We start from the raw sequence: 12,520 nt of genomic DNA, 5'->3' as shown, positions 1-12,520 counted from the left end.
CAATTAAATAGCTTGACAAATGAGTCCTTCAAAGAAGGAGTCAAGGCTAATTATTGATTTGAAAGGCATCAATATATAGACGGTATTTAGGGCTATAGGGCTGGACGGGATCACCTAAGAAATGAGTGTATATAAAAGAAGTCTGAGCACTAGCCCTGGGGCATGCCAGCATATGTATTTTGATTTGTATTTTCAACCTGGATTCAAGGTTCATATATTCAACTATCAAACCAACATCTCTACTTAGATGTCTAACTGGCTCCTCAAGCCTATTATCCTCCACTCAACAAATGGTAACCATATTTCACACTGTCAAAGACAAATCTCTGGAGTTATCCTTCAGTCCTTTTTCACAGTCAAAAACCAATCTGCTGGCACTACTTACAACAGCCAAGACACGAAAACAACTTAAATGTCCATGGACAGAGGAATGGATAAAGATGTAGTGTGTATGTACACACCCACACACACACACCCACACACAATGCAATATTATTCAGCCATTAAAAAGAATGAAATAATGCCATTTGCAGCAACATGGATGGACCTAGAGATTATCATACTGAGCAAAGTAAGTCAGAAAGAGAAAGACAAATGCCATATGATACCATTTATACGTGGAATCTGAAACATGACACAAATGAACATATCTACGAAACAGGAAGACTCACAGACATAAAGAACAGACTTGTCGTTGCCAAGGGGGAGGTGGGTGGGGAAGGGATGGGTTGGCAGTTTGGGACTAGCAGATGAAAACTATTATATATAGGATGGATAAACAACAAGGTCCTACTGTATGGCACAAGGAACTATATTCAATGTCCTGTGATAAACCATAATGGGAAAGAATATGAAAAAGTATATACATATAACTGAGTCACTTTGCTGTATAGCAGAAATTAACACAACATTGTAAATCAACTATACTTCAATTAAAAAAAAAAAATCTACTGGGTCTGTCTGCTGGACCTATCCTTAAAATACACATAAATTCCCACAACTTCTCTAATATCCCAACTTCTATAGCATTTATCCAAGGGCTATCACCTGGACACCTACTACCTGGATTCCCCGCTTCTTCCATTTATCTTTAGTTTATCCTCAAAACAGCAATAGTCCTATTAAAATATTAAAACGTCATGCTTCTCCTCAGCCAACTCCAGCAGCTTCCCATGCCACTCAGAATAAAGGTCAAAGTCCTTCACATGTTTTGCAAAATCACATGTGATCCTACACCCCATTACCTTTCTGCATTTCTACTACTTAGTGATAACCAGCTACACTTATCTCTTTACTTTTCCAGTACCTTAGGCACTTGGGGCAATTGCTGTTCTTTTGCCTGGAACATCTTTCCCCACAGCCTCCCAATTTATCTACATTGTTCTCTGACCTCCTACAGGTCTTTAATGAAATACACCCCTCCCAATGAGACCTTCGATGGCTACCCAATTTAAAATCCCAAACTACACCCCCGTCCCCTATACTACAACCCTCTCCACTGCTTTATTTTCTCTCCACATCAGTTATCACTATATAACATATGATATTTTTCACTTATTTATCATCTTTATCATCATTTCCCTCACTGGAACAAAGACCCACAAGGTGTTTTGTCCATTGCTACATCCTACCCCAAACAATTACCCTTGATCCATAGCAGACACTCAATAAATATTAACAGAATGGATAAATGTATACTACTAGAATTAAATTACACTTCTCGTTTGCTTACCTCTACCATATTTTTTTCCAGCTCTTTGCGTTTGTTCTCTTCACTTGCCAGATTTTTCTTCTTGAAATCAAAGGCACTCTGAGATTTAGTATTAACTCGCTGAGCTTCTGCAAGAGCATCTTCTAAAGATCGGAGTATACCTCCAATTTCCTATAATCAAATGCACCCAGTTCAATCAATGTACTTAAAAATTTGTTCATGATGCCCTTTTCTTGTATAATTTCTACATAAATTATTGACTTTTTATAAGCTATTTCATTATTATACTTTAAGATTAAGAAATCGATACAGAAGACAATGCCCAGTAAATCCTAAATAGTTATTGTATAATATATAATTTAATATCTTTTTCAGAGTGTATATTCTATTCTTACATATTTGCCTGACCTTATCTTTTCTTTTTTCCAACTCTTCTATTTCATGACTAAGTGCTTTTATTTTTTTATCATTTTCAGACAATTCTTCTTGAAGCTTCACAATTTTATCCTGCATTTCTTTTAACTCCTCAGCTGAGCGTTCTTTGGTATCTTCAGCCAGCAAAAACTGATAAGCAATATATAAACGACTCAAATGTTCTATTTCTCTCATTAGCTTTTGATACTCCAAGTAGGAAGATCTTTCCTGAAAGAGAAATCACCAGTAAAGTATAACTCAAAATTCATATTTTTAAACAAATTTGGAAAGAATCAAAATACAGCAACATGTATACAATTTCCCATTACATGATATAATGGATTTTGTCTTAAACTGAGTGATCATGGATTATAAATTTTAGAAAGCTTTAAATAACATTAGAACTACGGTTAGATAGCATAATACCATCTCTAGTGAATGTGGTTATTTCTTCTCAAATATAATCAGGCAGTTGGGATTAACAAAGAAATGCAGACATAAGATTCACAGACTGGCAGTAATAAGAAGTCTATATAAATACAACCTACACAACCATGAATGATGCACTATTAGATGTACTTTGTAGTAGTATTACCAAGATGCCCACCCAACATTCATTCATGTAACTATTTATAAGTATTTGCTCACACATTACTAAACTTGATTCCCGTTAGGACCTACTGGGACAAAGTAACAAAATAACAAAAAGTTCCTAACTTGAAGAAACAAATTCAGGGTGATTAAATGACCACTCCATATTTTTAGATTTAGAAAGAACTTGTCAAAATCAAACATGACATCTAGGTTTAAACTCGTGATCTAGTGTTTTCTACTAAATCATACATACAAAAGGCAGAACCTTCAAGATCACAATTTTTCAGTTTTTCCAATAATGTCTATGCTACTATATGGATTCAGAAGAGAGCTTGAGAAATATCAAACTTTAATGAACATTTAATAAATTCCTAAATACATAATCTAAAACCAATGTGCTATAAACACATTCTTTCACTGAAACACTAATTACAATGTCAGAAGCTGCAAAGATTATAGAGAAAACAGTCATCTGTTTCAATACCTTTCGTTTACCAATTGCCTTGACAGCAGCAATTATAATGACAGCCCCCTTTTATCCGAGAAGTTATTCACTCTACCAAGAAAAGTCACTGAGAGGGCCATATCTTTATGAAATATTATTCCATTCAATTCTAAATGTACAGGAAAATTTAGACTTCTCTTCAACAAAGAATTAAAATCTGGCATATTTTCTGAGATTAAGACAGGCAATCTATTTACAAAACCATTATGACTTAATAGATATGAAGTACACTGTCCTCTAAAAGCAGAAGGCTAAGTATGGACTACCAACTCTAACGCCTTATCTCATCCGCCAGAATAATTCCTGAGAAGTGGTACACATTTCATCCCCATGTGTATGATCGTCGATACATCACCAATTTTGAGAAACATTCTAGCTGGCTGTCCTCACATATATAGTACATACCTCTTTTAATTTCTGAATGGTTGGAGTAATTTCTTCTTCAAGTATCTGGAAAATAAAGGAAGATCATATTTTTCAGTATGTGAAGTACCATTAAAGAAATTTAAAAGGGAGAAGTAGGATGTAAGACTAAGAAAAACTGAACTAAGGCTGGGCGGAGCGGGGGTGTGGTAGAATTTCCCTTTTTACAGCAGAGAAACTCTAAATGCAAAAGTACTCTCTTCTCTCAAAATATTTTATATAAATTTAATTACCATCTTAATTTCTTTCAGCTTAGCCTCCTTTTTTTCTATAGTCTTCTGGGCAGCTATCTTTTTGTATTCATACATCCTGGTTCCAGCTGCTTCTTCTATCATGGACAAAATCTGGAAAGACGATTGTATTAATGTTTTAAGAATCCAAGACAATGAGTCTCATTGGAATTTACATTAAGGATATTATTTAATGCCTTAACCTAAGTATCTTAACAAAATTATGGATCATAAAAGTTAAGTACATAAAATTGTGCATATTAGCTAATAACCCTAACATTCAAGAAACATTTCTGGCCTTCACTCCAATTCTAAAATCAAACTTTATGCCACACTGAGGTTCCAGAGTGCATTTCCTTTAAAACTGAAGCCAGTAATTCCTTCCTCCTCTTTTCCTTCAAATATGAGTCTTAGAAAAAGTAAAGGCTAACAACATTCAGTTTTCATTTTAGAAATTTCTACTTAAAATTGTCCCAAGTGAGACTTCAGCCATTTTGTTCCTACAAGGATGAAGCATGGCCTAACGTCTGCATTCCAACTGTGGCACATGCTTTAAGAACTTGGGAAAGTAACTTAATTTTCTCTGTGCCTCTGTTTCTTCTTCTGCAGAGTACTGATAATATCTCACAACACTGCTGAGAAGTAAACATGAAGTAAAATAATTCATGAGAAGTACTCTGAAAAAGGCAAATATTAATTACAATTTTGTAAGTAGGACAATTTTGCTAGCACTCCTTTTTCAGAAGCTTCTAGTCACCATCAATCCCTATCTCAAGAGGATTATTTCTCTGAAAACCATTTTGATTTCTATGTATTTGACAGGTTTTGAATTAGAAGTTTTCCCTTAAGATGTTATCTAAAGAAAATAAGCATGACCTATGGTCAAACCAGACTAGTATTATCAATTATCAGTCGTCTTCTTAGTTCTTCTCCATAGAAAAAAAATACAAAAAGAGCTTTTGCTCTTATACAAAACATTCATTCCTTCGTACCAACTCTTTCTCAAGGGGGCTCTAAGAGAAACTTAAGTCTTAATGTCCTAAGCAATCCATTGTACGTAATGAATTAATTTCACTCAAATCTTTTTCTATAGGCTGACATGGAACACCAGTTGAGAAAGGCTACTTTATAGAGGCAAAATTTCTTTTAATACTGTATCGGGCACATAAAATTCCTAGACATCAGTCTTGGCAATGATTTTTTTTTGGATTTGACACCAAAAGCAAAGGCACCCAAACCAAAAGTAAACAAGCGGGACTACATCAAACTAAAAAGCTTCTGCACAGCAGAGGAAATCATCAACAAAATGAAAAGGCAACCTACTGAATGGGAGAAAATATTTGTAAATCATATATATAAGCGGTTAATAACCAAATACACAAAGAACTCATACAACTCAATAGAAAAAAATCAAATGAAAAAAATGTGCAGAGGGTATGAATAGATATCTTTCCACAGAAGACATACAAATGGGCAGCAAGTACATGAAAAGATGATCAACGTCACTAATCATCAGGCAAATGTAACTCCAAACCACAATGAGATATCACCTGTCAGAATGGCTATTATCAAAACGACAAGAAATAACAAGTGCTGGTGAGGACGTGGAGAAAAGGGAACTCTTGTGCACTGTTTGTGGGACTGTAAATTGGTGCAGCCACTATAAGAAACAGCATGAAGTCTCCTCAAAAAATGAAAACTAGAACTACCATATCCAACAATTCCACTTCTGGACATTTATCTCAAGGAACCAAAGACACGAATTTGAAAAGACATCTGCACTCCCATGTTCACTGCAACATTATTTGCAATAGTCAAGCCATGGAAACAACCTAAGTGTCCACTGATGGATGAATGGATAAAGAATATGTGATATTTATATATATAAATAAATTAAATAGAGTATTATTTAGCCGTACAAAAAGGAAATCCTGCCATTTGTGACAGCATGGGTAGGGCCTCGAGGGCATTATGCTAAGTAAATTAAGTCAGACACAGAAAGACAAAAACAGTATAATCTCACTTCTATGTAAACTCTTAAAAAAAAAAAAAAGTGAACTCATAGGTACAGAGAACAGATTGGCGGTTGCCAGAGGTGGGGAAAGGGTGGTGGGCAAAATGAGTACAGGTAGTCAAAAGGTACAAACTCTTAAGTCCTGAGGATGTAATGTATGGCATGGTGACTATTAGTAATACTGTACTGCATATTTGAAAAGTGCTGACAGAATAAATCTTAACAGTTCTCATCTTAAAAAAAAATTTTACTTGTGTGGTGACAAATGTTGAGTAGACTTACTGTGATCATTTTGTGATATATACATATATTAAATATATGTATATATATATATAGAATCATTATGTTGTACACCTGAAACTACTTTATGAATTATATCTCAATTAAAAAAATAATTTTTTAAAAATTTTGCTTAATAAGGTCCTAAGACTTTTCTTTTACTTCTTTTAAGGATTCTCATTTAATCCTCAGAACAGACCCTGAGGTAAGGATTATTGGCTCCAATTTATGGATAAGGAAAGTAAGGCTCAGAAGGTTTGTTACATAACTTAAAAAAAAAAACGGGGCACAGTGTTAAATATTAAAAAACAAAACTATTTCCTCTACTTATCATTCTTAAATGTTTCCAAGAGTTTTAATAATGGAAAAAATTATGTTAAAAAAATTGATTACCTAGAAGATTAAGACAATATCTATAATTACTATTTTTACTGTCCTTAAAGAGTACTCTTACCTCTGGAGGTTTCATATTCAACACTTTTGTAATTCGGCCCTGAAAATAAAATTGGCAAACTTACTATGATAATAACAAAATACAGAAAGAATAACCTAAGACATACATGTTTATCTGCACTGAAGCTGTTGTATCCTAATACACCAATCTTTTGGGAGTTATTTCTTCCACCTACATGAAAAGATGTTTCTTTTATTATATTTGAGACCAAAGGTAGCTTATAACTCTAGAATTTTGTTACCCACTTTCTCATGAGTGATACAAATTACATGTTATTAAATGATACAAAGTTAACTCGACCATATTTCCGAAACAGTTAGTATTAATGATGTAGAAGTCTCCAATTCTAAGACAGGTAAGTATATAAATTAATGTTAGCATAATTATTGAACATTTCTTGATTTTTTGGAACAATGGCCCTCCAAGATAAGTCAAAGAAAATTACTTCCAGACATTCTTCAAAATTCAAATGTATACAATATACTAGAACACGTAAGTACAAAAAACTAACCCACATTTCTTAACAGGTGCCCAAACAGCAGGCTAATAGTAAAATAAAAAATGAAAAATCCAAACAGAAGCACTTCTTATAAGTTAAAAAATAAAAGATGTCAAAACTATTATGAAAGAGATATAAAGACCACAAACGAAATACCTGCATGATGAGAAAGTGAGGGTTGTTAACATTAAGGCCAACAGAACAAAAGAGATCCTGTACTCTGGTATTGTTTGCATTTACTCCATTGATTAAATATTTATTTCTGCCACCAATAACCACCTAAAAAGGAAAGAATTTTAAAAGATATAAATGAACACACACATCTTGTGCTATGATGATAAATTCCCAAATACATTATTTTTCATGTTTGTTCTGTCCAACTAATGGTAAACAAAATCAATATAGGGTAAATAATAAAGAAAGTGTGACATGGTCAAAAAGAATATGAGACTGAGTCAGGATAATTGGCTTCTAATCCAGGGACTTTTACTAACTAGTTACGTAACCAAGCACAAGCCTCCTAACCTCCCCTGCAGTGGATTAGGTCTCTAAGGGCCCTTCTAGCTTCATGTTTCCAAGTATGTGTAGATTGTAGTTTCTATCCCTGATCACCCTCTTTCTACAATTTTCCATACTCAGAGGTTAACCCCTCTTCCTCCCTTTTGATTTCCAAAGGAAAAGAAGTCAGATACTGAAAATGAAAGGCAAATAGTTTAATATCAATCCCTGTCAAGATGCTAAAAGGGATTAGTAAAAGACAGGACTGGTAAATACTTGAAAGAAAAAAAGTAACCATGGAACTTCGGCATGGGTTTAATAGGAACAACTTATACTAGATATCAGCTTGTTCACACTCTACTACAGCACTTGCATTATCATTTTTTGGGTATGACTGTCTCACCCATATTTTGAGGTCCTTAAAGACAAGGTATGTTTCTCATTCTTTCTATCTGTATTTCCCAGTGCATTCAACAATGCCCAGCACACATTAAGCCTTAATAAATATTAAATAAATATTAATTCACTCCTTTTCCCTGACAGGATTATGAGGGTGGTAGATCATTTATTAATATATTTGAACAACAGTCCTAATTTACCCATAAGTAATTTGAGACAGTCTTTATAACAAAATTATGGTGAAGATACAGGCATATGGATTGCATGAGGACAGGAATTTGGGGTAGATTAGTAGCAGACTTACTTAAAATCCTTAAAGGGTTATTATTTGATAGATGCTTAATGACAGAGAACAGGATTCTGTCCCAATCTAGTCAATCCCCCGCCCTTTTTTTTTTCAACCAGAGGCTTTCATTAAAATAGAGAGGGAGGGCTTCCCTGGTGGCGCAGTGGTTGAGAGTCCGCCTGCCGATGCAGGGCACACGGGTTCGTGCCCCGTTCCGGGAAGATCCCATATGCCGCGGAGCGGCTGGGCCGGTGAGCCATGGCCGCTGAGCCTGCGCGTCCGGAGCCTATGCTCCGCAACGGGAGAGGCCACAGTGAGAGGACCGCGTACCGCAAAAAAAAAAAAAAAAAAAAAAAAAAAAAAAAAAGTAAAATAGAGAGGGAAATCTAAGTTACATAATGCTAAGTTGGAGAGTAAATGCGAATTAACAGAATTTTTTAAAATAAAATTTTGACAAACTGAAAACATTGACTATAATAAAAAAAGATTTTAAGGGACAGATGTAAGGTCCTCCCTTGGTTTCAAAAACCTGCTTAGATACAGAACTGGCAGTATGTGGCTAAGTAATAACACATGAACAATTTACAGTGATTTTTAGTAAATCAGATATGAATTCACAATGTATCATGAACTCTCCAACATCATATTGAGAAAAATAGAAGTAGAGTACTTAAAATGAAAGAAGCAACAATTCTGCTTAATCCTGTCGTAGCTAGACCAATTCTGGTATATGTAATTTGAGGTGCCAAGCATTAAAAAAAAAAGATATAAAAAACTGGAGCAAATTTGTATTCAATTCAACTGAAAGACCTATAAACAACTAAATATCAATTGAAAGACCTAGAGAGTTAGCTTAGGAAACAGACTTACAGAACACTTAAATATTGAAATACGGAATAAATTAGATTTGCTCCTGATGCTCTCAAGAAAATGAGGATTAATGTGTAAAACTTGAAGACAGCACTTTGGCTCAATATATAGGAATAAATTTCTAATTAGACCTTTCCAAAAACAGAATGGGTTACCTGAGAACATAGAAAGATCCCAAGAGCTACAGGTGTTCCAGCACAGAGAGAGAAGACTCAAGTGTGGTTCAAGATTTAAGCATGGTTGAGTGCTTGGACTGATGGATTTCAGATCCCTTTCAATCCTCTTGGTACACGGCAGAATTTGCATGATCAAAATTTAACATAAGGAAGATATTCTTAAGGAATCTAGTCAGTATTTGATCCATCAATTTTGCTCATAAACTTTCTCTCTCCAGTAGTCACATTGCCAAAACGCACATCAGACCTGCAAGTTTCTAGGTAACCAAATATTTAGTAGCCACTCACCTGCCTTGTTACTGTAATTTCATCATGAATCTCAAATCCTAAAGGACTCTGCTTTTTGTCAGAATTATCAAAGGTGATTGACACGGAGGCTTTGGTAATACCAGCCTGCCCATTTTTGTAAACTAAATCTTGTAAATTAGAAGCCCGAACCTAAAATAAAGGAAAAGCTTCAGTTACAAAACCCCATACTACGCAAAATAGCACTGAAAATGTGCTTCTTGCTGTCGGAAAATCACCCATGTAGTATCCATTAAGCAGCCAAGGATAGGCAGTGGCATTCATAAGCAAGAAGAGCAAAGAAAATGGGTAACAACCTGAAATGGGCACCTTTCTCCACAGGACTTTTTCAACCCTAAAGAGAACTGTTTTCTACTCATTTCTTAACAAAAGCTCATTTGAAAGATTTAAGGAAAGACAGTGTCTACGAATTTCACTATTCATCCAATCCCATTAGAAGGTCCTGAAAAGACATTATAATGGGGGGGCGGGGGCAGGGATGGGGTGAGGGTACAACTCTGGAATGAGAATGCCTGAGTTTCAGTGTTGCTCCAAACATCTTAAGAAGATGAACCTTAGGCAACTCCTCTAAGTTTCTATTTTCTCACCTAAAATATGGAGTAATAATACCGACCTTTAAAGGACTGTGGTGAGGTATAAGATATTTCACATAAAAATGCAAATGAAGAGGATACTGGCAATAGTCTCTAAGTGCAATGAGGATTCCCTCGAGGCTCCTCAAACTTAAATTCACATAAATGAGAAAGTTTACACTTTACCTGAGACAGGTTGGAGATGCCCAGCAAAAAGCAGATGGAGTCCAATATGTTGGATTTCCCACTACCATTTAAACCAGTGATAGCATTGAAGAGGGGGTCAAAACCATTGACTTCAGTCCTCTGAGCATAGGACTTGAATCCCTCAAGAATGATTGACTTAATGTGCATTTTCACTACTGACTCCGACAGGCAAATCTCTGCTAGAAAAAAAGCAAGCCACAAAGCAGTTCTGTACAAAACAAATAACAACACATAAGTGGAATGTAAAACTGGAACCATAATAAATGTAGAAGACTGAAACATAAGACCTGCAGTTCTGTACAAAACAAATAACAACACATAAGTGGAATGTAAAACTGGAACCATAATAAATGTAGAAGACTGAAACATAAGAATGACAGCTCTATAGAAATAAAACAGCCACTTGCCAAGCTACTTCCTCTGATGCAAAGGTATCTTTCTTTAACTTAAAAATATACAGGCGTTAGTCTCTAGTTAGAACTTAATTAAACCATTAATTCAACCTGGAAGCCAACCACTTACTTCTCCAGGCTTATCTTCCACCGTTATCATACTCTAGGTAACGTAGGCTGATTATTTCACACCGCATCCCCTTTGCCCATAATGCCCTTCTCCCGGATACTGGCATGGCTCACTCTCCATTCCAACACTCACGTCTTTGCTCAAACGTCACCTAACTGGGGTCCTTCCTGACTTCCCTATATAAAAGAGCACCTCTACCCACCCCCTCGCTCTGCTTCCTTTTTCCTTCATTGCACTTAAAGCTGACACTAAACAGTACTTATTTACTCGTCTATCCAACCTATCACAATGTAATCTCCGTAGCATCTTCGCCTACGTCCACCGCTGTATGCCGGAATAGTCCCTGACTCGAGGGCGCGGGATGGGGGCGAGGGGGGGTTCGTAAATATTTATTAAATAAACCCCACATAAAGAGATGAAGCTTTTTGCTTTCACTCAGGCTCTTTCCTCGCCTCACCAGGCCTTTCTGTCAACACTTCCTCGCCCTACTTCAATGGCAAGAACTAGCCATTCTGCCAGGAACCCCTTAGAACTAACTTTAGTCTGAGGTCCCTTGCTCCTCGGCTCCCCAGCCCCCGACGCCCATCTCCGGCCAGGAATGCCAGGCTAGGCCCAACCGGCCGCGCGCACGCACCTGCCTCACCGCTGCGTCAGGCCGCCTGGGCTTGCGGCACCCACAAAGCTCTTCCTAGTCACTAGGGCGGAGAGTGGGCCAGCCTTGCCCGGCTTCGGGCGCTAAGAAGCAAATTCCACCATAGCGACTACAACACTCAGCCCGCGCTCAGCAGCGGAGAGGAACTATTTATGCCTTTGAATTTAGGCGCGAGCAAAGGACCCCACCTCCTCTGCCTATTTCATTGGCTGGTGCCTCAGAGATGCCTGACTTCCATTTTTCTCTTCCATCAAACAACCAAAGTGACAGGGAGATAGAAAAGAAGGTCGCGACGGTGGCGGCTCCGGGAAAGCGACGGCTTGGGCCTGAGGACTAAAGGAGCTGGTGGCATACGTTGAGCTCGGCGTCCGGCACACCTCGGACAGCCCCGCACCTCCGCCTCGGGGCCTCGCGCTCGCCGGCCACGCCCCGCCTCAGGCCCGGTTTTGCGGCAGCTGCGTTCAGGAAGCCCTGCCTTCCCGCGGGCCTGGGGGGACTCGCAGGTGCCGGCTGCTGTGTGGTCTGTGAGCAAGGGAGGCAGGGTGGCTTCCTACCGGTCTCCTCGCTCTGCTTCAGAAGCCCCGGAATCTCCCCATGCTGGCGCAGATTCGTCCAAAATGGAAGCTGCCCCTTGTTGGGACTGGGGCAGCGCCGACCGAACTTGTGAGGACTGTGGGTCGCGGTCTGGCTCCACCCCTCGCCGGCTACATCTCGGGTTTAGCGTCCGGAAGGGACGATAGGCTCGCAGCCAAAGCTGTGCAGCGCCCAGGGGAGAAATTGAGTGGGGCCGATAATAGGTGCTGGACGAATAGGAGTTCCCCTCCTTTCACTGAAAAGCTGTAGAATGATAAGCAATGGCAGAACTAACATTTCAGAGAATTTTAGGGGGAACACCTTGTAACAGCTGAT

The 12,520-nt window shown here is 37.7% G+C and overlaps 1 protein-coding gene across 3 annotated transcripts in view; it reads right to left on the bottom strand.

The window, feature by feature from the left end:
- The window catches only part of SMC2 (structural maintenance of chromosomes 2), a 51,419-nt gene extending 39,643 nt beyond the window's left edge, over window positions 1–11,776 (bottom strand). The window contains exons 1-9 of one of the 3 annotated variants that reach the window (XM_033431222.2): window positions 11,594–11,776; window positions 10,417–10,645; window positions 9,641–9,790; window positions 7,280–7,402; window positions 6,625–6,663; window positions 3,881–3,991; window positions 3,630–3,674; window positions 2,120–2,353; window positions 1,733–1,882 (exon numbers count right to left, since the gene is read on the bottom strand). In XM_033431222.2, the coding sequence (XP_033287113.1) occupies window positions 1,733–1,882; window positions 2,120–2,353; window positions 3,630–3,674; window positions 3,881–3,991; window positions 6,625–6,663; window positions 7,280–7,402; window positions 9,641–9,790; window positions 10,417–10,584 (1,020 nt within the window). In that variant the 5' untranslated portion in view covers window positions 10,585–10,645; window positions 11,594–11,776. The remainder of the gene's footprint in view (window positions 1–1,732; window positions 1,883–2,119; window positions 2,354–3,629; window positions 3,675–3,880; window positions 3,992–6,624; window positions 6,664–7,279; window positions 7,403–9,640; window positions 9,791–10,416; window positions 10,646–11,593) is intronic. The other 2 variants (XM_033431221.2, XM_033431223.2) reach the window with 2 other exon arrangements.
- Window positions 11,777–12,520: the final 744 nt, after the last annotated feature.

The sequence above is a fragment of the Orcinus orca genome, chromosome 6 (genome assembly GCF_937001465.1).
Source record: "Orcinus orca chromosome 6, mOrcOrc1.1, whole genome shotgun sequence".
Taxonomy (NCBI): domain Eukaryota; kingdom Metazoa; phylum Chordata; class Mammalia; order Artiodactyla; family Delphinidae; genus Orcinus; species Orcinus orca.
This window is presented reverse-complemented; position numbering and strand designations above follow the sequence as displayed.